The 26998-nt window shown below is 42.7% G+C and overlaps 1 protein-coding gene across 6 annotated transcripts in view; it reads right to left on the reverse strand.

Annotated features, from left to right (window-relative positions):
- Positions 1–26998, reverse strand: part of PTPN13 (protein tyrosine phosphatase non-receptor type 13) — a 399005-nt gene that overhangs the window by 186881 nt on the left and 185126 nt on the right. For all 6 annotated transcript variants that reach the window (XM_073541467.1, XM_073541487.1, XM_073541500.1 and 3 more), the window contains one exon: positions 19678–20223. In XM_073541467.1, coding sequence (XP_073397568.1) covers positions 19678–20223 — 546 coding nt within the window. The remainder of the gene's footprint in view (positions 1–19677; positions 20224–26998) is intronic.

The following is a 26998-nucleotide window of genomic DNA, read 5'->3' on the forward strand; positions in this document are numbered from 1 at the left end:
CCTCCCCAGTACCAGACATCTCCCCACTTCCAGCAACCTGCCCGTACCAAACTCCTTCCCCGTACCAAACTCCTTCCCCATACAACTTGCCATCAACATCATCTGCTCCTACAGTCCCTGCTCAACCCTCCACTCCACCGCCCACCACCTCTTCTGCCTCCCACATGTCCACCCATTCTGTAGCTTTTTCCACACCTTCACCTCTAACTGTTCCTTCCCCACCACGATCCCAGTTCTCTCTCCACACTCCCAGTGTCGAAGTGTCCCGCAGCCCCTCCAGCAGTATTTCCACCCCACACTACACAGATTTATAATGTGTTTTTTTAATAAAAATGGTCGTTTGGTTTAAAACATTTATTAAAAAAGTTTTTTTCACTTTAAAAACATTTTACAAAAAAAAAATATTTTAAATAAAAGATAAATTATCGTTTTACAATGGTTGTCTGTCATTTCTTTCTGCGGCGAACTATGTTTAAAAAAAAGGTTAAATACAGGGTATTTCAAAGGTAAAAAGGTATTCAAAACCAGGTATATAACTGTGGGTAAATTTTAGCTTTTTGCCACAGTTGTGTTCCTAGTTGTGTTTGAAGCAAAGTATTTCACCTAAAAAGTTGTGTTTATTGTTGGTGATTTCCTAACAATGTACACAACTTTTGCTAAAAGGTGAAATACTATGCATAAAACACAACCAGGTACACACCTGTGGCCTAAAGCTAAAAATAGAGACCATGACAAGATAGCCAACTTTGGTTGGCAAAGGTATATACTGTTGGTACAGAAGGTACACAAGTTTGGTTAAGGGCACAAATCTTTCACACTCTGTCATCCTGCCAGTGTACTCTGCCTTGAAGTGACATAAAGTATAGTGCAAAATTGTCCCTCATTACTAAAACCGTCACAGAACTTCTAGTGGTAATGTCCTGGTAATCTTGCAAGGTGGTTTCTTCAGAGGTGTCCTCAATGGAAATGGGTTCCTTGCAGATAACAAAATTGTGGAGTACCACGCAAGCTTTGATCACCTCGTCCACAGTTTCTGTCTTGAGGTTGATTGCAGTCAATAGGACCCGCCATTTGGCTGTCAGAATACCAAAGGTACATTCAACCATTCTTCTTGCTCTTGTGAGGCAGTAATTAAAAATGCGTTTTGTTCTTGACAATCCTCTGCTACCGTACGGTTTCAAAAGGTGTTCTGACAGCTGGAAGGCTTCATCCCCTACACAGACAAATGGCATAGGTGGACCAGATGTTTGCGACAGCGGTCTAGGGGGTGGGAACTGGAAGGTGTTTCCATACAGTTTACGCCCCATGGCAGACAGTTTGAAAACTTGAGAGTCATTGGAGCGGCCCATAGGCCCCAATATCAACAGCAATAAATTTGTATTCCGCGTCAGCGATGGCCATGAGGACAATTGAAAAATATTTCTTGTAATTGAAATATTCCGATCCCGATCCGGCTGGCTTTACAATGCGGATATGTTTCCCGTCCACAGCGCCCAAGCAGTTCGGAAACTGACATATCTGTTGAAACTTTTCTGAAATTTCAATCCACCTCTCTGTTGTGGGCTCTGGTAAAAACTCTTCAGCTAAGGAGTCCCACAGTGCACGGCATGTGTACTTCACTATTCCAGATATGGTGGAAATCCCGAGTCTGTACTGGAAATGCAGTGACGAAAGGGATTCTCCAGTTGCAAGAAATCTGTGGGGAATTAAAAAACAATCAATTAGTTTAACCCCTTCACCCCCAAGGGTGGTTTGCACGTTCATGACCAGGCCAATTTTTACAATTCTGACCACTGTACCTTTATGAGGTCATAACTCTGGAACGTTTCCATGGATCCCGGTGATTCTGACAATATTTTCTCGTGACATATTGTACTTCATGTTAGTGGTAAAATTTCATTCAAATAACTTGCGTTTATTTGTGAGAAAAACGGAAATTTGGCGAAAATTTTGAAAATTTCGCAATTTTCCAACTTTGAATTTTTATGCCCTTAAATCACAGAGATATGGCACCCAAAAAACTTGATAACTAACATTTCCCACATGTTTACTTTACATCAGCACAATTTTGGAACCAAAATTTTTTTTTGTTAGGAAGTTATAAGGGTTAAAAGTTGACCAGCGATTTCTCATTTTTACAACACCATTTTATTTTTACGGACCACATCACATTTGAAGCCACTTTGAGGGGTCTATATGATAGAAAATACCCAAAAGTGACTCCATTCTAAAAACTGCACCCCTTAAGGTGCTCAAAACCACATTCAAGAAGTTTATTAACCCTTTAGGTGCATCACAGGAATTTTTTTGAATATTTAAAAAAAAAAATGAACATCTAACTTTTTTTCACAAAAAAAATAATTCAGGTTCAATTTTTTTTATTTTACCAAGGGTAACAGGAGAAATTGGACTGCAAAAGTTATTGTGAATTTGTCCTGAGTACGCTGATACCTGATATGTGGGGGGGAACGACTGTTTCGGCGCATGGCAGAGCTCAGAATGGAAGGAGCGCCGTTTGACTTTTTCAATGCAAAATTGTCTGGAATTCAGATCGGACGCCATGTCACTTTTGGAGAGTCCCTGATGTACCTAAACAGTGGAATCCCCCTACAAGTGAACCCATTTTGGAAACTAGACCCCCCAAGGAACTTATCTAGATATGTGGTGAGAACTTTGAACCCACAAGGGCTTTACAGAAGTTTATAACGTACAGCGGTACAATTAAAAAATCATATTTTTTCCACAAAAATGATCTTTTCACCCCAATTTTTATTTTCCCAAGGGTAACAGGACCCTAAAAGTTATTGTGCAATTTGTCCTGAGTACGCTGATACCCCACATGTGGGGGTAAACCACTATTTGGGCGCATGGCAGAGCTCGGAAGGGAAGCAGCGCCATTTGATGTTTTTGGCTGGAATTGAGATCGGACACCATGTCGCGATTGGAAAACCCCTGATGTACCAAAACAGTGGAAACCCCCCACAAATGACACCATTTTGGAAACTAGACCCCCCAAGGAACTTATCTAGATGTGTGGTGAGCACTTTGAACCCCCCAGTGCTTCACAGAAGTTTATAATGCCCGGGCATGAAAATAAAAAAATTGTATTTTTTCCACAAACATGATCAATTAGTCCCCAATTTTTTTATTTTCCCAAGCGTAACAGGAGAAATTGAACCCCAAAAGTTGTTGTCCAATTTGTCCTGAGTACGCTGACGCCCCATATGTGGGAGAAAACTACTGTATGGACACACGTCAGGGCTCGGAAGGGAAGTAGTGACGTTTTGGAATGCAGACTTTGATGGAATGGTCTGCGGGTGTCATGTTGCCTTTGGAGAGCCCCTAATGTACCTAAACTATTGAAACTCCCCACAAGTGACCCCATTTTGGACACTAGACCCCCCACGGAACTTATCTAGATGTGTGGTGAGCACTTTGAACCCCCAAGTGCTTCACAGAAGTTTATAACGCTCGGACGTGAAAATAAAAAAAACATTTTTTTCCACAAAAATGATATTTTTGCCCCCAATTTTTTATTTTCCTAAGGGTAACAGGAGAAATTGGACCCCAAAAATTGTTTTGCAATTTGTCCTGAGTAGGCTGATACCCTACATGTGGGGGTAAAACACTGTTTGGGCGCATGTCAGAGCTTGGAAGGGAAGGAGCACCATTTGACTTTTTCAACTCAGAATTGGCTGGAATTGAAATCAGACGCCATGTTGCATTTGGAGAGCCGCTGATGTGCCCAAACAGTGGAAACCCCCAATTCTAACTCCAACCCGAACCCCAACACACCCCTAACCCTAGCCCTAACCCAAGCCCTAACCCTAATCCTAACCCTAGCCCTAACCCTAATGGAAAAATGGAAATAAATACATTTTTTTAATTCTATTATTTTTCCCTAACTAAGGGGGTGATAATGGGGGGATTGATTTTCTATTTATGGCGGTTTTTATGTTTGGTGGCTGTCATACTCTAAAAGACGCTTTTTATTGTAAAAATAGTTTTTGCATCACCACATATTGAGAGCTATAATTTTTCTGTATTTTGACCCACTGAGTCATGTGAGGTCTTATTTTTTGTGGGACGAGTTGACGTTTTTATTGGTACCATTTTCGGGCACGTGACATTTTTTGATCACTTTTTATTCCGATTTTTGGGACGCAGAATGAACAAAAACCAGCGTTTCATGAATTACTTTGGGGGGGGGGTGCGTTTACACCGTTCCGCGTGCGGTAAAATTGATAAAGCGGTTTTATTCTTCGGGTCAGTACGGTTACAGCGATACCTCATTTAGGTAGTTTTTTTATGTTTTGTCAGTTTTATGCAATGAAAACTATTTTATATAAAAAATAATTATTTTTGCATCGCTTTATTCTGCGAGCTATAACTTTTTTATTTTTTCGCTGATGATGCTGTGTTGCGGCTCGTTTTTTGCGGGACAAGATGACGTTTTCAGCGGTACCATGGATATTTATATGCGTCTTTTTGATCGCGCGTTATTACACTTTTTGTTTGGCGGTATGATAATAAATCATTATTTTTTGCTTCGTTTTTTATTTTTATTTTTTAAGGGGTTCGCTAAAGGGGTTAACTAATGGGACAGTTTTATAGGGCGGGTCGTTACGGACACGGCGATACCTAATATGTGTACTTTTATTGTTTTTTTTTTTATTTTCAAAAAATGGATTTATTTGGGGGAATATTTTTTTTTTTTGTAATTTATTTGGCGATTTTTTTTAAATTATTTTAACACTTTTTTTTTATTTTTTTTTTACTTTATTAAATAGTCCCAGGTGGGACATAACTGTTCTGTGACAGATCGCTGATCTGTCACATCACAGATCACTGTGACAGATCAGCGATCTGTCACAGGCAGTGCACAAGGCTTCCTCATGCCTGCGCTTTGCAGGCACTGAGGAAGCCAGCTTCCTGCAGGCCCCCGAAGGCCCCCGTCGCCATCTTAGATTCGGGGGCCTGCAGGAAAGGAGCCCCCGGCAGCAGCGCTGCACATTGCGCTGCCGTGGGGGGCTCAGGGAAGCACGGAGGGAGCCCCCTCCCTGCCGATGCTTCCCTTTAACCCCCGGTACACCGCGATCATGTTTGATCGCGGTGTGCAAGGGGTTAACGTGTCGGGGGCGGTCCGTGACCGCCCCTGACACATTGTGCCGGGTGTCAGCTGTGATAATCAGCTGACACCCGGCCGCGATCAGCGGCGCTCACCACGTGGGCGCCGCTGATCGCGGTAGACGTACTATCCCGTCCATGGGCATAGGGGCCCGGGTCCCATGGACGGGATAGTACGTCTGATGTCAGGAAGGGGTTAAAATCACAGCATTACATACCAAAAGTCAGCTATAACACTTGGAGCTGCAAACTACCACCAACAAGATTGCAGTGAAAGTGTCCTCTGATGCGAGCATATCCAATAAATGTGGCTTACCTTAAAGTCACCATCAGATGCTCTGCGGGTGAAACAGAGAAGCGGCAATAGGTGTCCGATTTTCTTATGAGGTGTGCAATGCGCTCCACCAAGTAATCAAAATTCTCCATTTTCATCCGAACATATCCAAAAAATTTATCCGGGTTTCGTCTAAGGTCCATGCAGAGTGTAGAATAGACCCCACGCGTCATTCTCTTGGCTGTGGTGGGGTGGAACCACAAACGTCGTCTACGATGCCTGATGCGCTGCTGTCTCGCTCTCTCCTTCTCCAGAACAATCACCCTCAAACGATTCGCCTCCGCTGTAAAATCCGCCAAATTCTTCAAAATATTTCCAATCACAACATCCATCTTCGCCAGTAACTTGCTCTTCTCTCCAACCTGCACTTTCTCCTTTACAACCTGTCAAAGAAGGGCTGTAGGAACACGCTATATATAGTTTTTCAGTAGCCAATCCCTTTCGGAAGGCCACAAGGGGCGATTTTAAAAACCGAATCCGGCGTAATCCGTCGAAAACCGGATGAACCGGATGAGACGGATCCGGTTTTGGCTGTCAAGCGCAAGACGGATCCGGAACGCGCCTGACGCCGAAAACCTGATGTGTGAAAGTAGCCTTAGCGTCAGAGCCAGTTTGCAGCTTAATGACCAGGCCAATTTTTACAATTCTGACCACTGTCCCTTTATGAGGTTATAACTCTGGAACGCTTTAATGGATCCCGGTGATTCTGAGATTGTTTTTTCGTGACATATTGTACTTCGTGTTAGTAGTAAAATTTCTTCGATAAGTCTTGTGTTTATTTATGAAAAAAACAGAAATATAGCGAAAATTTTGCAATTTTAAAACTTTAAATTTTTATGCCCTTAAATCAGAGAGATGTGTCACAAAAATTTCTTAATAAATAACATTTCCCACATGTCTACTTTACATCACCACAATTTTGGAAGCAAAATTTTTTTTTTTTGTTAGGAAGTTATAAGGGTTAAAAGTTGACCAGCGATTTCTCATTTTTACAACAAAATTTACAAAACCATTTTTTTTAGGGACCACATCATATTTAAAGTCATTTTCAGGGGTGCACATGACAGAAAATACCCAAAAGTGGCACCATTCTAAAAACTAGACCCCTCAAGGTGCTCAAAACCCCATTCAAGAAGTTTATTAACCCTTTAAGTGCTTCACAGGAACTAAAGCAATGTGGAAGGAAAAAATTAACATTTAGCTTTTTTTTGCAAAAAATTAACTTCAGAACCAATTTTTTTTATTTTCACAAGTGTTAAAAGAGAAAAATCAACCACAAAATTTGTTGTACAATTTCTCCTGAATACGCCGATACCCCATATGTGGGGGTAAACCACTTTTTCAGCACATGGCAGAGCTCGCAAGGGATGGAGTGCCGTTTGACTTTTTCAACGCAGAATTGGCTGGAATTGAGATTGGATACCATGTTGCGTTCGGAGAGCCCTTATTGTGCCTAAACAGTGGAAACCTCCAACAAGTGACCCTATTTTGGAAACTAGACCCATTAAGGAACTTATCTAGATGTGTGGTGAGCACTTTGAACCTTTAAGTGCTTCACAGAAGCTTATAACGTAGAGCCGTGAAAATAAAAAATCCATTTTTTTTTCCACAAAAATGATCTTTTCGCCCCCAAATTTTTATTTTTACAAGGGTAACAGGAGAAATCATACCCCCACAGTTGTTGTGCGATTAGTCCTGAGAACGCCGATACCCCATATGTGGGGGGAACCACTGTTTGGGCGCATGGGAGAGCTCAGAAGGGAAGGAGTGCCATTTTGGAATGCAGACTTTGATGGAATGGTCTGCGGGCGTCATGTTGCATTTGCAGAGCCCCTTATGGGCCTAAACAGTGGAAACCCCCCACAAGTGACCCCATTTTGGAAATTAGACCCCCTAAGGAACTTATCTAGATATGTGGTGAGCATTTTGAACCCCCAAGCGCTTCACAGAAGTTTATAAACGCAGAGCCGTGAAAATAAAAAGTGATTTTTTTATACCCAATTTTTAGACCCCCAAAGTTGGTAAATAATGGAAACCCCTCAATTCTTGCTCCAACCCTAACCCCAACATACCCCTAACCCCAACCCTAACCCTAATCCCAACCCTAATTCTAACCCTAATCCTAGTTCGCCCTAACCCTAATTCTAACCCTAGCCCTAACCCGAGCCCTAACCCTAGCCCAACCCTAACCCTAATCCAACCCTAACCCTAGCCCTAATGGAAAACTGAAAAAAAAATAATTTTCTTTATTTCGTTATGTTGGCCTAACTAAGGGGGTGATAAACGGGGGGATTATGTACTATTTTGTTTATTTTGATCACGATGATAGTTTATCATCGTGATCAAAATTAATGAATGGAATCTGCCAGCCGGAGCCTGCAGATTCCCGGCGGGCGCACTGCGCATGCGTCCGCCATTTTCTCCGGATCCAAGATGGCGACGCCCACCGGAGGACGTCGGCGGGATGCAGGACCACCGGGAGGGGACAGAGGACCACGGAGAGATACCGGGGGGGGGGGGATCGGGGACTCTCTTTCTCTCTCCTCTGATGTGTGATCACATCAGAGGAAAGAGAAATTTAATGCACAATCGCGGCTTTTTTTTTTACGGTTGCCGTTATAGGATTAATAACGGCGATCGCAAAAGCGGGGTCGGTAAAAAACGACCGATTCATGTTTTCTGGGGACTCGGCTACCCCCGGCAGCCGAGACCCCGGAGAAAATTCGACACTGGGGGGGCGCTATTCACTTTCTCCACAGCGCCGTGAATTAGCGGCGCTGTGGTTTTAGTACAGTTAAATACCGCCGTTAAAAGGCGTATCGGCGGTCGCTAAGGCTGGTTTCACATTAGCGCTTTTTAAGCGCACGCACGGCCGGGGGTAGCTCCGCCCCCGAGCCGGCTCTCTGCCCGGCGTGCCCGCCCCTTGCTTGTAGCGCCGCCTCCTAGCGGACAGCGGCGCCTGCGATCGGCGCACCCTATCTTTAGCATAGGGTGCGCAGATCGTGCGCAGGCCGTGCGCTAGTTGCGCTTTGACCTGCGCTGCGCACTTTTGACGGTGCGCCGTGCGCGCCAAAATCTAACTTTTCGGATTTTGGGTGCGCCGATCGCAGGCGCCGCTGTCCGCTAGTGTTTGTTATGGCGACTGTTGTGAGTTCATTCTCTGCTTCACCAGTTGTGAGTTCTCCTTCCAGACTCCCTCTGGTGGTAACAGGAGGTAGTGAGGCTGATTTGATCGGTGGAGATCTGCCACCTGAGAATGAGGATGACGATTGGACTTCAGTAGTCTCAGATTGGATTTAAGACAGCCAACGCCCTATTCAGTTGCTGGTGATTCCTTCTGGCTTGTCAGCTCTTGATTTTCAGCTCTGTTCCAGTCATCTAAAGCTAAGTTTTTCTGCTAATGTTCACACTTGATTTTGTTGGTCTATTCAGTTTTTTGCGTGGTCAGCCAGCCCCGGCTGGGGGCTGTGCTGAATTTCCACTCTTATTTATCAGTATTTTGCCAATTTGCTTTTTGTCCCTTACTAGTTTGGTCTCTTTTTGCTCTGTCTCGGAATATTTCAGAGTGCTGATATAGTGGGAGACGTCTAGTGACTTCAGGGTTAATTTTGCTATCAGAAGTGTTGGACATTATTTTTGTAGGGTTTTTGCAGGTTGCAGATAGTGTCTTTCCTTTCCTTTCTAGTTAGTTTGGGCCTCATCGTTTGCTCAGCCTATTTTCCTGCCTGTGTTTGTGCCTTCATCTTGTTTCACCGTCAATACATGTGTGGGGGCTATCTATTCCTTTGGGGTCTGCTCTGGGGCAGTTAGTTTTCCCCTTTTCATGCTTCAGGCTTATTTAGACCTCCGGCTGTGACAAAGCGTCTAGGAACATCGTAGGTACGCTCCACGGCTGCTGCTAGTTGTGTGGTAGGATCAGGGATCTGCAATCTGCATAGTTACCAACCTCTCTGGTTTTCTGTGACTTAGCTTGTTTTGCTTTTTTCTCCTCGGTGACCCATTCATAACAGGCGACATTACAGTGAATTTGTAATCCCAGCGTAAATAACAAAACACCAATAGCACATCTTCACTGAAGTCAATCATATATAACCACAAATTATACTGATTTACTGAAAAGATATAATTAACATTTAGCATTGGGTGCAGGACACCAGGTAACTGGTATATCTGGGTGCAGCAACTACAGAGAGACAAGCCATTTTTACTACCGTACTTCTGAATGAATGAAGCAACTCAGCCTGGAGGAATATTCAGATAAGATAAGCTCCAATAGTTCAGATCAGTCCTGTACTTACATGAGGTAGCAGATAACTTGCTATAATGGGTACAAGCTTTACGGGTTTGTCCAGTGAAAACGACATCTCACCTATCCATAGGATCAGTGGAGATCCAACCACTGGGATTGGCATAGATTGGCAAAATGGGGTCCCTTCATCCCTGTTAGAATAAAGAAGCAGTGTGCATGTGTGGCCGCTGCTTCATTCATTCCCTAAGGGACTGTCGAGCGCTGTGCATAGCTTTTTCCTGCAGCCCCATAGAGAATGAATGGATAGGTAGTTGGGCATCTTGGCCTGCTGTTCCATTTTATAACAGGGATAAAAGTCCCCCCCATTGAGGATTAAAATTCCCCCTTCAGCCAACTGGTACGAGTCCCAGAAGTCAGACTCACACTATCAGCAAGTTATCATCTAACCTATGCATAGGTGATAAATTGGTTAAAAACAAGTAAAAAATTCTGATTGCCATCAAAGAAAATCAAAACAAACTGCTAATAATGAGATCTAGTAATAGCTTAGTATACAGTCTAGAAGAGTGTAATTAGCATAATATCATATTAGAATTCCTTTCAGAAATGCAGTTCTTTTCATTGTAACAGTGAATACTAATAATTTAAATGGATATTTCCAACACTGAAAGGTATCACCTATCTCTGCAATCCTGCAGACAATAAGCGGATGATGTGGTGCACATGCCGAGCCCCGAATTTTAATCCGAAGGTGCATTTAAGAGCCATGTTCTTGGGATCATTAGGGGTCCAGGTATTAGTCCCCACAAAACACAAAGTTATCATTATTCTATGGATAGATGGATTGAAAACCCAAAGGTCATTATCTTAGTAAATTAGAATACTTTATAACACCAGATTGAAAAAAATTATTTTAAAATCCAGAAATGTTGGCCTACTGAAATGTACAGTGTGTACTGAAAGTATTCAGACCCCTTTAAATTTCTCACTCTTTGTTTCATTGCAGTCATTTGGTAAATTCAAAAAAGTTCATTTTTTTCTCGTTAATGTACACTCTGCACCCCATCTTGACTGAAAAAAAACACAGAAATGTTTGCAAATTTATTAAAAAAGAAAAACTGAAATATCACATGGTCAGAAGTATTCAGACCCTTTGCTCAGTATTGAGTAGAAGCACCCTTTGGAGCTAGTACAGCCATGAGTCTTCTTGGGAATGATGCAACAAGTTTTTCACACCTGGATTTGGGGATCTTCTGCCATTCTTCCTTGCAGATCCTCTACAGTTCCATCAGGTTGGATGCTGAACGTTGGTGGACAGCCATTTTCAGGTCTCTCCAGAGATGCTCAATTGGGTTTAGGTCAGGGCTCTGGCTGGGCCAGTCAAGAATGGTCACAGAGTTGTTCTGAAGCCACTCCTTTGCTATTTTAGCTCTGTGCTTAGGGTCATTGTCTTACTGGAAGGTGAACCTTCGGCCAAGTCTGAGGTCCAGAACACTCTGGACGAGGTTTTCATCAGGATATCTCTGTACTTAGCCGCATTCATGTTTCCTTCAATTGCAACCAGTCGTCCTGTCCATGCAGCTGAAAAACACCCCCATATCATGATGCTGCCACCACCATGTTTCACTGTTGGGATTGTATTGTTCAAGTAATGTGCAGTGCCTGTTTTTCTCCACATGTGTTTTTTAGCAAACTCTATGCAGGCTTTCATATGTCTTGCACTGAGGAGAGGCTTCCATCAGGCCACTCTGCCATAAAGGCCTGACTGGTGGAGGGCTTCAGTGATAGTTGACTTTTGTAGAACTTTCTCCCATCTTCCTACTGCATCTGTGGAGTTCAGCCACAGTGATCTTGGGGTTCTTCTTTACCTCTCTCACCAAAGCTCGTCTCCCATGATTGCTCAGTTTGGCTGGACTGCCAGGTCAAGGAAGAATTCAGGTGGTCCCAAACTTCTTCCATTTAAAGACTATGGAGGCCACTGTGCTCTCAGGAACCTTGAGTACTGCAGAAATTCTTTTGTAACCTTGGCCAGATCTGTGCCTTGCCATAATTCTGTGTTATGATGAGTCACCGAAGGAGGAAAAAACAAAATACCAGCTAAGTCCAGAAAAACCAGAGAGGTTGGCAGCTATCGGATTGCAGACCCCTGGACCTATCCACAACAACTAGCAGTAGCCGTGGGGGGTTCCTACGGTGCCCTAGACCCCTCGATCACAGCCGGAGAACTAGATAGCCTAAAGACAGAAAGGGGAAAAACTAAACTGCCCCAGAGCAGACCCCAAAGCAATAGGCAGCCCCCAACATATAATGACGGTGAAGCAAGATGAAAACACTAACACAGATAGAAAGATAGGTTGAGCAAATGATGGGGCCCAAGCTAACTACATAGGACAGGATAGAAAAGCTGCTGTCTGCCATCCGCAAAAACCCTATCAAAATGAGCCAACCGACTGATAGGAAAAACAGGCCCTGAAGTCGCTAGGCTTCAATAGACTATATCAGCACTCAGGTATATTCTGAAGACAGAGCAAAAGATCAACAGATCAGAGACAAAAATGGAATTCAGCTCACCCCCGGCCGGGGATGGCAGAACTCCCAAAAAACAAGGCAAAACAAACACAAAACTGAAGAGTACAAAGCAGAGCAGAAAAACTTAGCTTTGAGATGCAGGAATCAGACTGGTCTCCAAGAATCCAGCAGGAAAATCACCAGCCAGGAAGAAGGGCGTCGGCAGCCTTATATCCAGTCCTCAATTCCAGCCACCCAGTCATCATCTAGCTGCCCAGGTGTTTGATAATCAGCCTCACTACCTTCCTTCACCAGAGGAGGGAGTTCATCAGACCTCAATAGTGAAGAGAAAAATGAACTCACAACAGTACCTCCCCCTTGAGGAGGGGTCACCAAACCCTCATCCATGCCACCAGGGCGATCCGGGTGAGCCCGATGAAAGGCATGCACCAATCTTTCAGCATGAATATCAGAGGCAGAGACCCAGGAATTATCCTCCTGACCATAACCCTTCCACTTAACCAAATACTGGAGTCTCCGTCTAGCCAGACGGGAATCCAGTATCTTCTCTACCTCATATTCCATGTTACCTTCAACCAATATAGGGTCAGGAGGTGCCACCACAGGAACTACTGGTTCAACAAACCTCTTCAACAAGGACTTATGAAACACATTATGAATTTTAAATGTGACAGGAAGAGCCAACCGAAAAGAGACCGGATTAATAATCTCCAAAATCTTGTAAGGTCCAATAAATCTAGGCTTAAACTTAGGAGAAGCCACCTTTATAGCCCACCTTAAACTGGGGACCAACGGTCCTACGCCGGTTGGAAAACCGCTGGGCCTTTTCCTGGGAGAGAGACAACTTATCCACTACTTGGTCCCAGATCTGGTGCATTCTCTCCACCACAGTGTCAACACCTGGGCAGGCAGAAGGCTCCACCTGCCCTGAAGAAAATCGAGGGTGAAAACCAAAGTTACAAAAAAAAGGTGACATCAAAGTGGCAGAACTAGCTCTATTATTTAAAGCAAATTCGGCCAAGGGCAAAAATGAAACCCAATCATCCTGATCGGCAGAAATAAAACATCTCAAATATGACTCCAAAGTCTGGTTTGTTCTCTCCGTCTGCCCATTGGTCTGAGGGTGAAAAGCAGAGGAGAAGGACAACTGAATTCCCAGCTTGGAACAGAAAGTCCTCCAAAATCTAGACACAAACTAAACTCCTCTGTCAGATACAATGTTCTCAGGAATCCCGTGCAAGCGAACCACCTGTTGCAAAAACAAGGGCACCAACTCAGAGGAAGATGGCAACTTAGGGAGTGGTACAAGATGGACCATCTTAGAGAATCTATCACAAATCACCCAAATAACAGTCATTCTCTGAGAGACAGGCATATCAGAGATAAAATCCATTGAAATATGGGTCCATGGCCTCCTGGGCACCGACAAAGGCATCAACAACCCACTAGAGCGAGAACAAGGTTTAGATCGGGAGCAAGTCCCACAGGACTGCACAAAATTCCTGACATCATGAGACAAGGCGGGCCACCGAAAAGACCGACTCACCAGATCTCTAGTACCAAAATTACCTGGATGTCCAGCCAATGCAGAGAAATGAACTTCAGACATCACTCTCTTCCTCCACTGGTCAGGAACATACAACTTTCCACTGGGACAACGCTCAGGTTTGTCCTCCTGAAACTCTTCCAGAGCACGTCTCAAATAGGGCGAGATGGCAGAAAGAACTACCCCCTCGCCTAAGATGGTAGCAGGCTTAGTCACAACAGGAGAATCAGCAAGGAAACTCCTAGAGAGGGCGTCTGCCTTGACATTCTTAGTGTCCGGAAGAAAAGAGACCACAAAATCAAAACGTGTGAAAAACAAGGCCCACCTAGCCTGTCTAGGATTCAAGCGCTTGGCCGACTCCAGGTAAATCAAATTCTTGTGGTCAGTAAGGACCACGACTTGGTGTTTGGCTCCCTCCAACCAATGTCTCCACTCCTCAAATGCCCATTTCATGGCCAACAGTTCCCGATTCCCCACATCATAGTTACGTTCGGATGGGGAGAACTTTCGGGAAAAGAAAGCACAAGGATTCATTTTAGATGTCACAGGATCTTTTTGGGACAACACCGCTCCTGCACCAATCTCAGAAGCGTCCACCTCCACCTGAAACGGGAGTGAGACATCAGGTTGCCGCAAAACCGGAGCAGAAGTGAATCTTCGCTTCAGCTCCTGAAAGGAAGAAACAGCCTCCGGAGACCAATTCAGCACATCAGCACCCTTCCTAGTCAAATCCGTCAATGGCTTGGCAATACCAGAAAAATTAGCTATAAATTTCCGATAAAAATTAGCAAAACCCAAAAACTTCTGGAGGGCCTTCAAAGAAGTGGGCTTAACCCAATCATAAATGGCCTGTACCTTGGCCGGGTCCATTTCAAAAGTTGACGGAGACAAAATAAATCCCAAAAATGAAATCCTCTGTACCCCAAAAAGGCATTTCGATCCCTTGACATACAGGGAATTCTCCCTCAAAATCCGGAACACAGTCCGAACATGTTCCACATGAGAGTCCCAATTCTTGGAGAAGATCAAAATATCATCCAGATAGATAATCAAAAATTTATCCACAAAGTCTCGGAATATATCGTTCATGAAGCACTGGAAGACAGAAGGGGCATTAGTGAGCCCAAAAGGCATCACCAGGTACTCAAAATGTCCCTCCAGGGTATTAAACGCCGTCTTCCATTCATCCCCATGCTTAATGCGAATAAGATTATACGCCCCCCTGAGGTCAAGCTTGGTAAACCAGCAAGCACCTTTAACTCTGGAGAATAGATCAGAAATCAGGGGTAACGGATACTGATATTTAACAGTAATTTTGTTGAGGGCACGATAGTCAATACAAGGCCTTAATGAACCATCCTTTTTAGCCACGAAAAAAAAACCAGCACCTAAGGGTGAAGAGGATGGTCTAATATGACCCTTCTCCAATGCCTCCTTAATATAGGATCGCATAGCCTCGTGCTCAGGTACAGATAAATTGAAGAGCCGACCCTTGGGGAATTTACACCCCGGGTTCAGCTCAATTGCACAGTCATAACTCCTATGAGGAGGCAAAGACGCAGACTCATTCTCACTAAATACATCATAAAAGTCAGCCAAATAGGCAGGAACATCATGCGACTGGGTAGAGGTGGAGAAAACAGGAGCATCACTAAGGGCACACCGACAACTCCAGCTCACCACAGACAAAGATTTCCAATCCAGAACTGGATTATGGATTTGCAACCAGGGAAACCCCAGAACAATGGTATCATGCAAATTATGCAACACCAAAAATCTGCAATTTTCTTGATGGTCTGGGGCGACCCGCATTACCACCTGGGTCCAAAACTGAGGTTTATTCTTCGCCAAAGGAGTAGCATCAATACCCCTCAAAGGGATAGGCGTCCGCAGAGGTGTCATAGGAAATCCACAACGTTTAGCAAAATCCAAGTCCATCAGGTTAAGAGCTGCTCCTGAATCCACAAAAGCCTTGGCGGAAAATGTGGACAGGGAGCAGATCAGAGTAATTGCCAGAAGAAACTTAGGTTGAACACCACCCACAGAAAACGTGTGTGCACAACGTTTCTCTCGTTTAGGGCAGACAGAAATAATATGCGAGGCATCTCCACAAAAAAAACACAGCTTATTACGCCTTCTGAACTCCTGACGTTGCGCCCTAGACAAAACTCTATCACATTGCATAGGTTCAGACAGTTGTTCAACAGGTGGCAAAATCTCTAGTGTAGTTTTGCGTTCACGTAAACGCCGATCCACCTGAATGGCTAATGACATAGAATCGTCAAGACCAGAGGGAATAGGAAATCCCACCATAGTATCTTTTACAGTTTCTGACAAACCCTTCCGAAAGAGGGCTGCCAAGGCACCATCATTCCAGGTAGTAAGGACCGCCCAATTTCGGAATTTTTGACAGAAAAACTCTGCCGAATCCCGACCCTGGCTTAATGCCAACAGGGTCTTTTCAGCCTGATCAATAGCATTAGGTTCATCATACAACAACCCCAAGGCTTGAAAAAATGCGTTCACATTATTCAGAATAGGATCATCAGGTTTGAAAGAAAACGCCCAATCCTGTGGATCGCCGCGCAGCAAAGAGATGACAATTTTAACCTGCTGCGCGGCGTTCCCCGATGAGTTAGGCTTCAAGGCAAAAAATAATTTACAATTATTCTTGAAATTCAAGAATTTAGACCGATCCCCAAAAAACACATCAGGAGTGGGAATCTTTGGTTCAGCAGCATGTGAATGAGCAAGATAGGCAGAAATTCCCCGCACTTCAGCAGCGAGCTGCTCCACACGATCAGACAATTGCTTCATCTCCATTGAGAGAAAAATTCCTCCTACGGCCTCAGAGATATAGAGGAAAAAATATGCACAAAAAAAAAAAAAAAAATTCTGACTTTTTTTTTTTCTTTTTTTTTTCCTACAATACTCTCCTCTTATTGAGTACCTTAGGATCTGCGGTATGGCTGGTGATTCTGTTATGATGAGTCACCGAAGGAGGAAAAAACAAAATACCAGCTAAGTCCAGAAAAACCAGAGAGGTTGGCAGCAATCGGATTGCAGACCCCTGGACCTATCCACAACAACTAGCAGTAGCCGTGGGGGGTTCCTACGGTGCCCTAGACACTTCGATCACAGCCGGAGAACTAGATAGCCTAAAGACAGAAAGGGGAAAAACTAAACTGCCCCAGAGCAGACCCCAAAGCAATAGGCAGCCCCCAACATATAATGACGGTGAAGCAAGATGAAAACACTAACACAGATAGAAAGATAGGTTGAGCAAATGATGGGGCCCAAGCTAACTACATAGGACAGGATAGGAAAGCTACTGTCTGCCATCCGCAAAAACCCTATCAAAATGAGCCAACCGACTGATAGGAAAAACAGGCCCTGAAGTCGCTAGGCTTCAATAGACTATATCAGCACTCAGGTATATTCTGAAGACAGAGCAAAAGATCAACAGATCAGAGACAAAATTGGAATTCAGCTCACCCCCGGCCGGGGATGGCAGAACTCCCAAAAAACAAGGCAAAACAAACACAAAACTGAAGAGTACAAAGCAGAGCAGAAAAACTTAGCTTTGAGATGCAGGAATCAGACTGGTCTCCAAGAATCCAGCAGGAAAATCACCAGCCAGGAAGAAAGGCGTCGGCAGCCTTATATCCAGTCCTCAATTCCAGCCACCCAGTCATCATCTAGCTGCCCAGGTGTTTGATAATCAGCCTCACTACCTTCCTTACCTTCCTTCACCAGAGGAAGGAGTTCATCAGACCTCAATAGTGAAGGGAAAAATGAACTCACAACAATTCTGTCTCTGAGCTCCTTGGCCAGTTCCTTTGACCTCATGATTCTCATTTGGTCTATATACCCACTGTATATAGACAGGTGTGTGCCTTTACAAATCAAGTCCTATCAGTTTAATTAAACACAGCTGGACTCCAATGAAGGAGCAGAACCATCTCAAGGAGGCTCACAAGGAAATGAACAGCATGTGACTTAAATATGAGTGTCTGAGCAAAGGGTCTGAATACTTATGACCATGTGATATTTCAGCTTTTTTTTTTATTAACAAACATTTTTACATTTCTGTTTTTTTTTCAGTCAAGGAAGGGTGCAGAGTGTACATTAATGAGAAAAAATGAACTTTTTTGAATTTATCAAATGGCTGCAATGAAACAAAAAGTGAATACTTTCCGTAACCATTGTATGTTTAGTAAATGCACTCAATACTTGGTCGAGGCTCCATTTGCATCAATTACTGCATCAATGCGGCGTGGCATGGAGGCGATCAACCTGTGGCACTGCTGGGATGTTATGGAAGCCCAGGTAGCTTTAATAGCAGCCTTCGGCTTGTCTGTATTGTTGGGTCTTGTGTCTCTCATGTTCTTCTTGACAATACCCCAGAGATTCTCTATGGGGTTAAGGTCAGATGAGTTTGTTGGCCAATCAAGCACAGTAATACTGTTGTTTTTAAACCAGGTATTGGTACTTTTGGCAGTGTGGACAGGTGCAAAGACCTGCTAGAGAATTAAATTTCCATCTCCAAAAAGCTTGTCGGCAGAGGGAAGCATGAAGTGCTCTAAAATTTCCTGGTAGACGACTGATCTGATTTTGGTCTTGATAAAACACAGTGGACCTACACCAGCAACCTGGGCTTCCATAACATCTCAGCAGTGCCACAGACTGATCACCTCCATGCCACACTGCATTAATTGATGCAAAAGGAGCCACGACCAAGTATTGAGTGCATTTACTGAACATACATTTCAGTAGGCCAACATTTCGGATTTTAAAATAATTTTTCAAGCAGGTGTCATAAAGTATTCTAATTTACGGAGATAATGACTTCTGGGTTTTCATTGGCTGTAAGCCATAATCATCAACATTAACAGAAATAAACACTTGAAATAGATCACTCTGCCTGCAATGACTCTATATAATATAGGAGTTTCACTTTTTGTATTAAAGAACCGAAATAAACTTTTTGATATTTTAATTTTGTGGGATGCACCTGAAGGACCAAAGAATTGTTTAGTACATTCACGCTTTAGTTACAACATCATAAGATATTTTACAGTTTAAAAATAAAAAGTTTCTATACTACAAATTGAAGTATTTGACATTTCATATTTTTTGTTGAAGAACACTGATTAATGTCAATAAAATGCAAATTAGCTCTCCTCTAGAAAGAAAAACATATCCTCTAGTGCCCCTTATAGGTAGCTACCCTGTAAGATAATGTGCAGAGCATGTGTGCAGAGCGAGCTGTCAATCAAAGTTACAGGGGGTGGTAACAGCTGCCATTCATATTATAGAGAGCGGTGACTGTAACCACGTTGTGCACCGCCTCCATGACTGAAAGCCGGAGGCTCCCTGGAGGACATAAGCTAATTTTCTGCCAGGAGCATTGCTTTCATTCAAGGTGGTTAACAATCATCAGCATGTTGATCTTACTATCACATTTGCCCACATAGCTGCTTGCCCATTGACCAGCTGTCCATACATGGTTCTTAGTTGAAAATCTCCATAGGTAAACAGAACTCACTTCTAATTACTGCACATTTAATGATCAATACATTCAATACTAGGTGGATTTCAGAAAAAAAACTACCCAAAGATGGATTGTTGGGATAAAAGAAACACATAATATAGTATCTGTGACATCCTTCCCAAAAACAGACAAAAACATCAAAAATCATTGAAAAAAATGTTTACAAAAATTAAGGATTCAGCACAGAACTAGGCGTCAAGTGGAAACAGATAAAGAACATATGTAGAAGAGAGCAAAACATTGTATGACTTTTATAAGTTTTCATGGTTACTGGGAAAAGAACAATGTTCACATGAACTGATGAGCCAAAAAATGTTTTAACATTCAGTGGGACTAACCTTCTATGTTCATGGCATCTCGCAGTATTTGCAGGTTTTTCTTCTTTTCTCTGATCCTTTCCAAGGCACTTGAAATGGCAACAGAGGTTGGCACTTCTGGTCCGTGTTTTGCTTGGTCCATTTTCTGTTTGCCGATAACATCATCAGCATCACTTGACTGCCTGAGATCCTTCATTTTCGGCATGGTTGTAATTCGTCCATTCAAAGTTTCAGATCTATTGCGATTGTAGGGTTTTACCGCAGACAGCCCTCTTTCTGTACCTTGGCTAGAGATGGACGATACATCAAATGAGGAAGCCCAATTTTTTTTCCTTTGACTGCGTTCGCTAAGTTTCCTTTCTAAAAGGTTAGACTGAAGATTGCTGTAAGCGTAATGTGATTTTGCTATATCCTCATAGGTGGAGCCAAGTTCTAACGAGGGGAAGCTGTCATCTTCATCGTCTTGTTCTTTACATGCCAGGAAGCCCATAGATTTGCTGAGGCCTCGGTTAAGAAAGTTCTGCTGTGAAACCGTATTAGCGGTGGTATCACGTTCTACCCGTCTGCCTGAAAATGTAAGGGTAACACGTCTTGTTAAATCAAGTGAATTTTTCATTTAATTTCAGCCTGAAAAAAAAAATTCAAATTGTAGTTTGTTTGTTTTTTTAAGGATGAATATACAGAAATCGAATACATGTCCAGTCTTCTGACTTTACGGCTTAGTATACAGTCCTTGGAGCAAAACCGAGGAGTTATTGAAACTTCTAATTAAAAAAAATCCCAGGTTTACCCCAGTGTTATATTGTATTATTGTATGAAACTTGCATTGACCAGAAGAGCTGCCATCCATATTAGGATAGTATTCCTAATATTCCTTTAGCATTTTTGATTACCTTGAAGACAAGATCAATCAATTTAATGTTACTAGACCTATTTCTTTAAAAATAACCGAAGATGGTTTTTGTCTTCTGCGCAATGTGTTCAATGTTAATTTCCATGTATCGCACCGGACAGTGTGGACTATTAAATGTTGTCATAGCAAGAAATAAAGCAACAAACCACATCCTGAAACCGTTTATGTCATTCTGTGTCCCAATTTCCACTGAAAATGTAAACACAATTTCTAGTGGAATATCTGGATGGATTTTCCTTTCCCACGTGTACAAAAATAGTAATATTAACATAAAACTAAAATGTAACCCAATAATAAAAATACATATATTGAACGCAATACATACTGAAATAATGTTCTGTGCCCTAAGGAGGATATCATATTCATGTGTGGTGTAACTGTATATTCAGATGGATGTATTTCTAGGACTTCTTTGGTATCTAGTGCTTCATTTACAAGGGACCTAGCTGCACATCCTGAGCAGAAGGATCCTAACATGCAGAACATGCCTTCAATCCAACATCAAGGGTTTACAAAATAGCAAACTTTCCAATGCACTAGAAATGCAAAAAAAAAATAATAATTGTCCATACTTTTTATTGTTCAAAAGAAACAACCTTGATTGCTCCTAACATCAGCAAGGGAGGAACTAAAAAAATAAAATACTGGTTTGAGTTCACCATAACTTTGAGTTATAAGCACTACCTAATTTTTCTTATTTTTTATTTATTTTTTTAGAAATATTATAACATGCTAAAAGTCACCTAATAAAAAAGAAATCAACTGTAATTTAAACATTATGTCCATCGTGTTCTTTTTTCTTTGTCTTAGGTCTCTGAATATTGCAAGGCACTGATGCCAAACGGGTGGCCCGCTTGCCTGCTGTGTGGACCAGAGCCCAGGGGAACGCACATAAAGTGCAGCTGCCATTAACAAGATAATGATCAGGCAGGAGTGCTCCTTCCAACCATAAAGAAAAGAAGGAGAGAAATGGCAGCAGGGGCATGGTAGGCCCTGTACAAAAACACATTCTGGCACCAGGAAGAGGGAAAAATATGGACTTTTTCGCTTTGAAATTTATACTCATTGGCAGAAATAAAAGAAGAGAACAAAGATTACCACAATGGATGTGTAAAAGCGCCCAATATTTGTATGAGAATGTCCAAAATCTCTTATCCAAGCTAACAGGAAAGATGTATATCTTTGTACCATGTTAGCCAGTAGATAGAAGAATATTCAGAATTGAGAGTCCTCAGTGGTTGATGCCTTTTAATGGCTATCTGAAAAGATGGTAACACATTGCAAGCTTTCCAGACTACTCAGGTCTCTTCATCAGGCTAGACTAATACAAAATCTGAGGAATCACATATTTATACACAACACAGCACAGAAATAATGCAATAGATGAGACAAGTGACGTGAAGCAGAATTGTCATTATGGGAGAGGGAGAAACATAAATATTGGACCAGTTCATAGATAAGGAGTCTGGATGTTTTATTGTCCTCTGATTGGGGTCTCCTAATGTGTTGTGTGATGACCCCAGAAGGCCTGAAGAGCAAATTCCTTAATTGCTGTAAAAAGGCATGAATGTCATTTATGTCTTTTTACATCAATTAAGGAATTTGCTCTTCAGACCTTCTGGGGTCATCACACAACACAGAACCAGACCCCAATCAGAGGGCAATAAAACTTTCACACTGCTTATCTATGAACTGTTCCAATATTTATGTTTCTCCCTCTGCCATAATGATAATTCTGCTTCACGTCACTTGTCTCATCTATTGCATTATTTCTGTGCTGTTTTCTGTATAAATATGTTATTTTTCAGATGTTGTATTAGTCAATGCCTGATGAAGAGACCTGAGTAGTCTCGAAAGCTTGCAATGTGTTACCATCTTTTCAGTTAGCCATTAAAAGGTATCAACCGCTGAGGACTCAATTGTAAATATTCTTATCCAAGCTAGTGATGAGCGAACGTGCTGCGACAAGGTGTTATCTAAGCAAGCTCATGTGCTAACCGAGTATCTTCGGCGGCTCGAAAAAATATGTTCAGGTCCCCGTGGATGCATATCTGTTCAACAGCACCAACTCATGCAGGGATTGCCTGTTTGTTATGTAAACCCCGCATGTGTTGCCGCAGTCGAACAGCCACAAGACATTGCAGCCGCGGGGACTTGAATATATTTTATAGCAAGCGAAAACATTCGATAAGCACCCGAGCATGCTCAAATAACACCTTATCCCAGCACGTTCGCTCATCACTAATCCAAGCATAATCTGAATATTATGTTATGAAATCAAGGGCCACATACAAGAGCCATCATAATCAAGAAAAAAGAGGGGGAGAAGCCAGCGCTGCTTGTGGTCAGAACGTAATACATAAAGTGTGAAAACACACATAGATTTCAATCTGTATTCAAAAATGAGACATTTAGCAAAAAATTGATCAATTGTTTGAGCTACCCCGCCACGTCAAGGCAGTCTCGTATGGGGAGTCCTACTCTACGTTTTTTATGTTCGCTGTGCCATTACGGCCTCCTAAATGTATAAAAGCAAGACCTCATTACATGCACACTGTACCTCAAGCATTTCAGAATCGCTCCTATGGCACCAGAGAGGACAAGCGCAGGTAAAGATTAGCCAGGTCCATGCAGACATTTCAGGTACAACCTCCACACTGCCTGACCAGCACCACAGATAAAGGACGATCCAGGCCCAGATACAGGAGCGTAATCAAATAAAGCCTAGGGCAGGGCAGGGCTGCCGTTTAATGTGAACAGCAGCCTAGATCAATCACTAAGAAAACAGAAAGAATGGCGTACATGACACAGCGCGCACGGCTACAGTGGTGGTCAGCCACAAAACCAATATCAAGAAAAAAGAGGGGGAGAAGCCAGCGCTGCTTGTGGTCAGTAGACTGCCTTGACGTGGCGGGGTAGCTCAAACAATTGATCAATTTTTTGCTAAATGTCTCATTTTTTAATACAGATTGAAATCTATGTGTGTTTTCACACTTTATGTATTACGTTCTGACCACAAGCAGCGCTAGCTTCTCCCCCTCTTTTTTCTTGATATTGGTTTTGTGGCTGACCACCACTGTAGCCGTGCGCGCTGGGTCATGTACGCCATTCTTTCTGTTTTCTTAGTGATTGATCTAGGCTGCTGTTCACATTAAACGGCAGCCCTACCCTGCCCTAGGCTTTATTTGATTACGCACCTGTATCTGGGCCTGGATCATCCTTTATCTGTGGTGCTGGTCAGGCAGTGTGGAGGTTGGACCTGAAATGTCTGTATGGACCTGGCTAATCTTTACCTGCGCTTGTCCTCTCTGGTGCCATAGGAGCGATTCTGAAATGCTTGAGGTACAGTGTGCATGTAATGAGGTCTTGTTTTTATACATTTAGGAGGCCGTAATGGCACAGCGAACATAAAAAACGTAGAGTAGGACTCCCCATACGAGACTGCCTTGACGTGGCGGGGTAGCTCAAACAATTGATCAATTTTTTGCTAAATGTCTCATTTTTGAATACAGATTGAAATCTATGTGTGTTTTCACACTTTATGTATTACATTCTGACCACAAGCAGCGCTGGCTTCTCCCCCTCTTTTTTCTTGATAAGAGCCATCATAATGTATCAGGTTGACCACCACTGCTTGAATTGGCTACATACAGGGGTATTCATGGATCTGTATGGTAACTGTGTAAATTAGTAAATAATTGTACAGTATATAAATAGAGCTATCTAATATATAAAGCTCAAGTGTGTGTACAGTCATGGCCAAAAGTTTTGAGAATGACACAAATATTAATTTTTACAAAGTCTACTGCTTCATTTTTTCTAATGGCAAATTGCATATACTCCAGAATGTTATAAAGATTGATCAGCTTAACAGCAATTACTTGCAAAGTCAATATTTGCCTAGAAAATTAACTTTATCCCCCAAAACACATTTCAACATCATTGCAGCCCTGCCTTAAAAGGACCAGCTAACATCGTTTCAGTGATTGCTCCATTAACACAGGTGTGGGTGTTGATGAGGACAGGGCTGGAGATCAATCTGTCATGATTAAGTAAGAATGACACCACTGGACACTTTAAAAGGAGGCTGGTGCTTGGCATCATTGTTTCTCTTCTGTTAACCATGGTTATCTCGAAAGAAACATGTGCAGTCATCATTGCAATGCACAAAAATGGCCTAACAGGGAAGAGTATCGCAGCTAGAAAGATTGCACCTCAGTCAACAATCTATCGCATCATCAAGAACTTCAAGGAGAGAGGTTCCCTTGTTGCCAAAAAGGCTCCAGGGCGCCCAAGAAAGACCAGCAAGCGCCAGGACCATCTCTTAAAAGTGTTTCAGCTGCGGGATCGGGCTACCAGCAGTGCAGAGCTTGCTCAGGAATGGCAGCAGGCAGGTGTGAGTGCATCTGCACGCACTGTGAGGCGGAGACTCTTGGAGCAAGGCCTGGTCTCAAGGAGGGCAGCAAAGAAGCCACTTCTCTCCAGAAAAAACATCATGGACAGACTGATATTCTGCAAGAGGTACAGGGAGTGGACTGCTGAGGACTGGGGTAAAGTCATTTTCTCTGATGAATCCCCTTTTCGATTGTTTGGGACATCTGGAAAACGGCTTATTCGGAGAAGACCAGGTGAGCGCTACCACCAGTCTTGTCTCATGCCAACTGTCAAGCATCCTGAAACCATTCATGTGTGGGGTGGCTTCTCAGCCAAGGGAATGGGCTCTCTCTCAGTCTTACCTAAAAACACAGCCATGAATAAAGAATGGTACCAGAATGTCCTCCAAGAGCAACTTCTCCCAACCGTCCAAGAGCAGTTTGGCAATCGACAATGCCTTTTTCAACATGATGGAGCACCTTGCCATAAAGCAAAGGTGATAACTAAATGGCTCAGGGAACAAAACATAGAGATTTTGGGACCATGGCCTGGAAACTCCCCAGATCTTAATCCCATTGAGAACTTGTGGTCAATCATCAAGAGATGGGTGGACAAACAAAAACCTTCAAATTCAGACAAAATAAAAGCATTGATTTTGCAAGAATCGACTGCTATCAGTCAGGATTTGATCCAGAAGTTGATTGAGAGCATGCCAGGGAGAATTGCTGAGGTCCTGAAGAAGTAGGGTCAACACTGCAAATATTGACTTGCTGCATTAAATCATTCTAACTGTCAATATAACCTTTTGTTACTCATAATATGATTGCAATTATATTTCTGTATGTGATAAAAACATCTGACAAACACACATAAAAACCAGAGGGCAGCAGATCATGTGAAAATATAATATTTGTGTCATTCTCAAAACTTTTGGCCATGACTGTATGTATGTATGTGTGTATGTCCGGGATTGGCATCCGCACCGTCGCAGCTACAGCCACAAAATTTGGCACAGTCACACGTCTGAACCCCGAGAGTGTCCTAGGCTATGTTGTGAGGCAAAATTTTAACCCCACACGCTCCAATTCACCAAACAATTTTGCCCCTATCTACATAATGAGGAAAAAGTGTGTGTATCAAGCCCCGCCCCTCATTATGATGTCATAATGGTTCACTATGGGATGAAGGATGTGTGATGGGTATATGGGCACTCGACTATGGGATAGCGAATATGTATGATGGGTATATGGGCATGGGACTATGGGATGGAGGATGTGAGATGGGTATATGGGCATGGGACTATGGGATGGAGGATGTGTGATGGGTATATGGGCATGGGACTATGGGATGGAGGATATGTATGATGGGTATATGGGCATGGGACTATGGGATGGAGGATGTGTGATGGGTATATGGGCAATCGACTATGGGATCGTGGATATGTATGATGGGTATATGGGCACGGGACTATGAGATGGAAGATAATTATAATTTGCTATAACTAACCACAGTTAGTTACTATGCCCGGGCAGCGCCGGGCTCTTCAGCTAGTACATAAATAAACTTGGAGGTAAAGATGGCAATAAAAATTAAAAGGCTACTAAGGATGTAATTTTTTTCTGTAACAATACATCATAAGAATGTTTTTGATTACGTTTTTTTGCCACAGCTAGAAGTGGATGTAGGAAAAAGGAGAATTATAAGTCACTTCTTTAAATTTTCCGTTCCCTTAAAAAACGTTTAGTTTTGGATTTTCAAAACATTTTAAAAAAACAAACAAACTTTTGTGTATGTTCCACCCTTAATTTAGCAAAAAAAAAAATTATATTTGAAGGCAACACCCTAAAAGGCAGCCAACCAAGAATGGAAGAATTGAGAGAAAATTAAAGGGGTTCCCCCAGTCAGAACATATATTACTACATTTATGACATGTTTCCCCTGGAGGTGCAACTTTCCTCACCAATAAGAGCTCGGGATGGGTTGTCATAATGAGAATCTGTATAACAACTGTGTTGGGTGTAAAGGGTAGGCCCCCATGCACATTAAGATAGCCAA

The sequence above is a fragment of the Dendrobates tinctorius genome, unplaced genomic scaffold, assembly GCF_039654945.1.
Source record: "Dendrobates tinctorius isolate UK_male_01 unplaced genomic scaffold, ASM3965494v1 ptg000011l, whole genome shotgun sequence".
In the NCBI taxonomy this organism is placed as follows: Eukaryota; Metazoa; Chordata; class Amphibia; order Anura; family Dendrobatidae; genus Dendrobates; species Dendrobates tinctorius.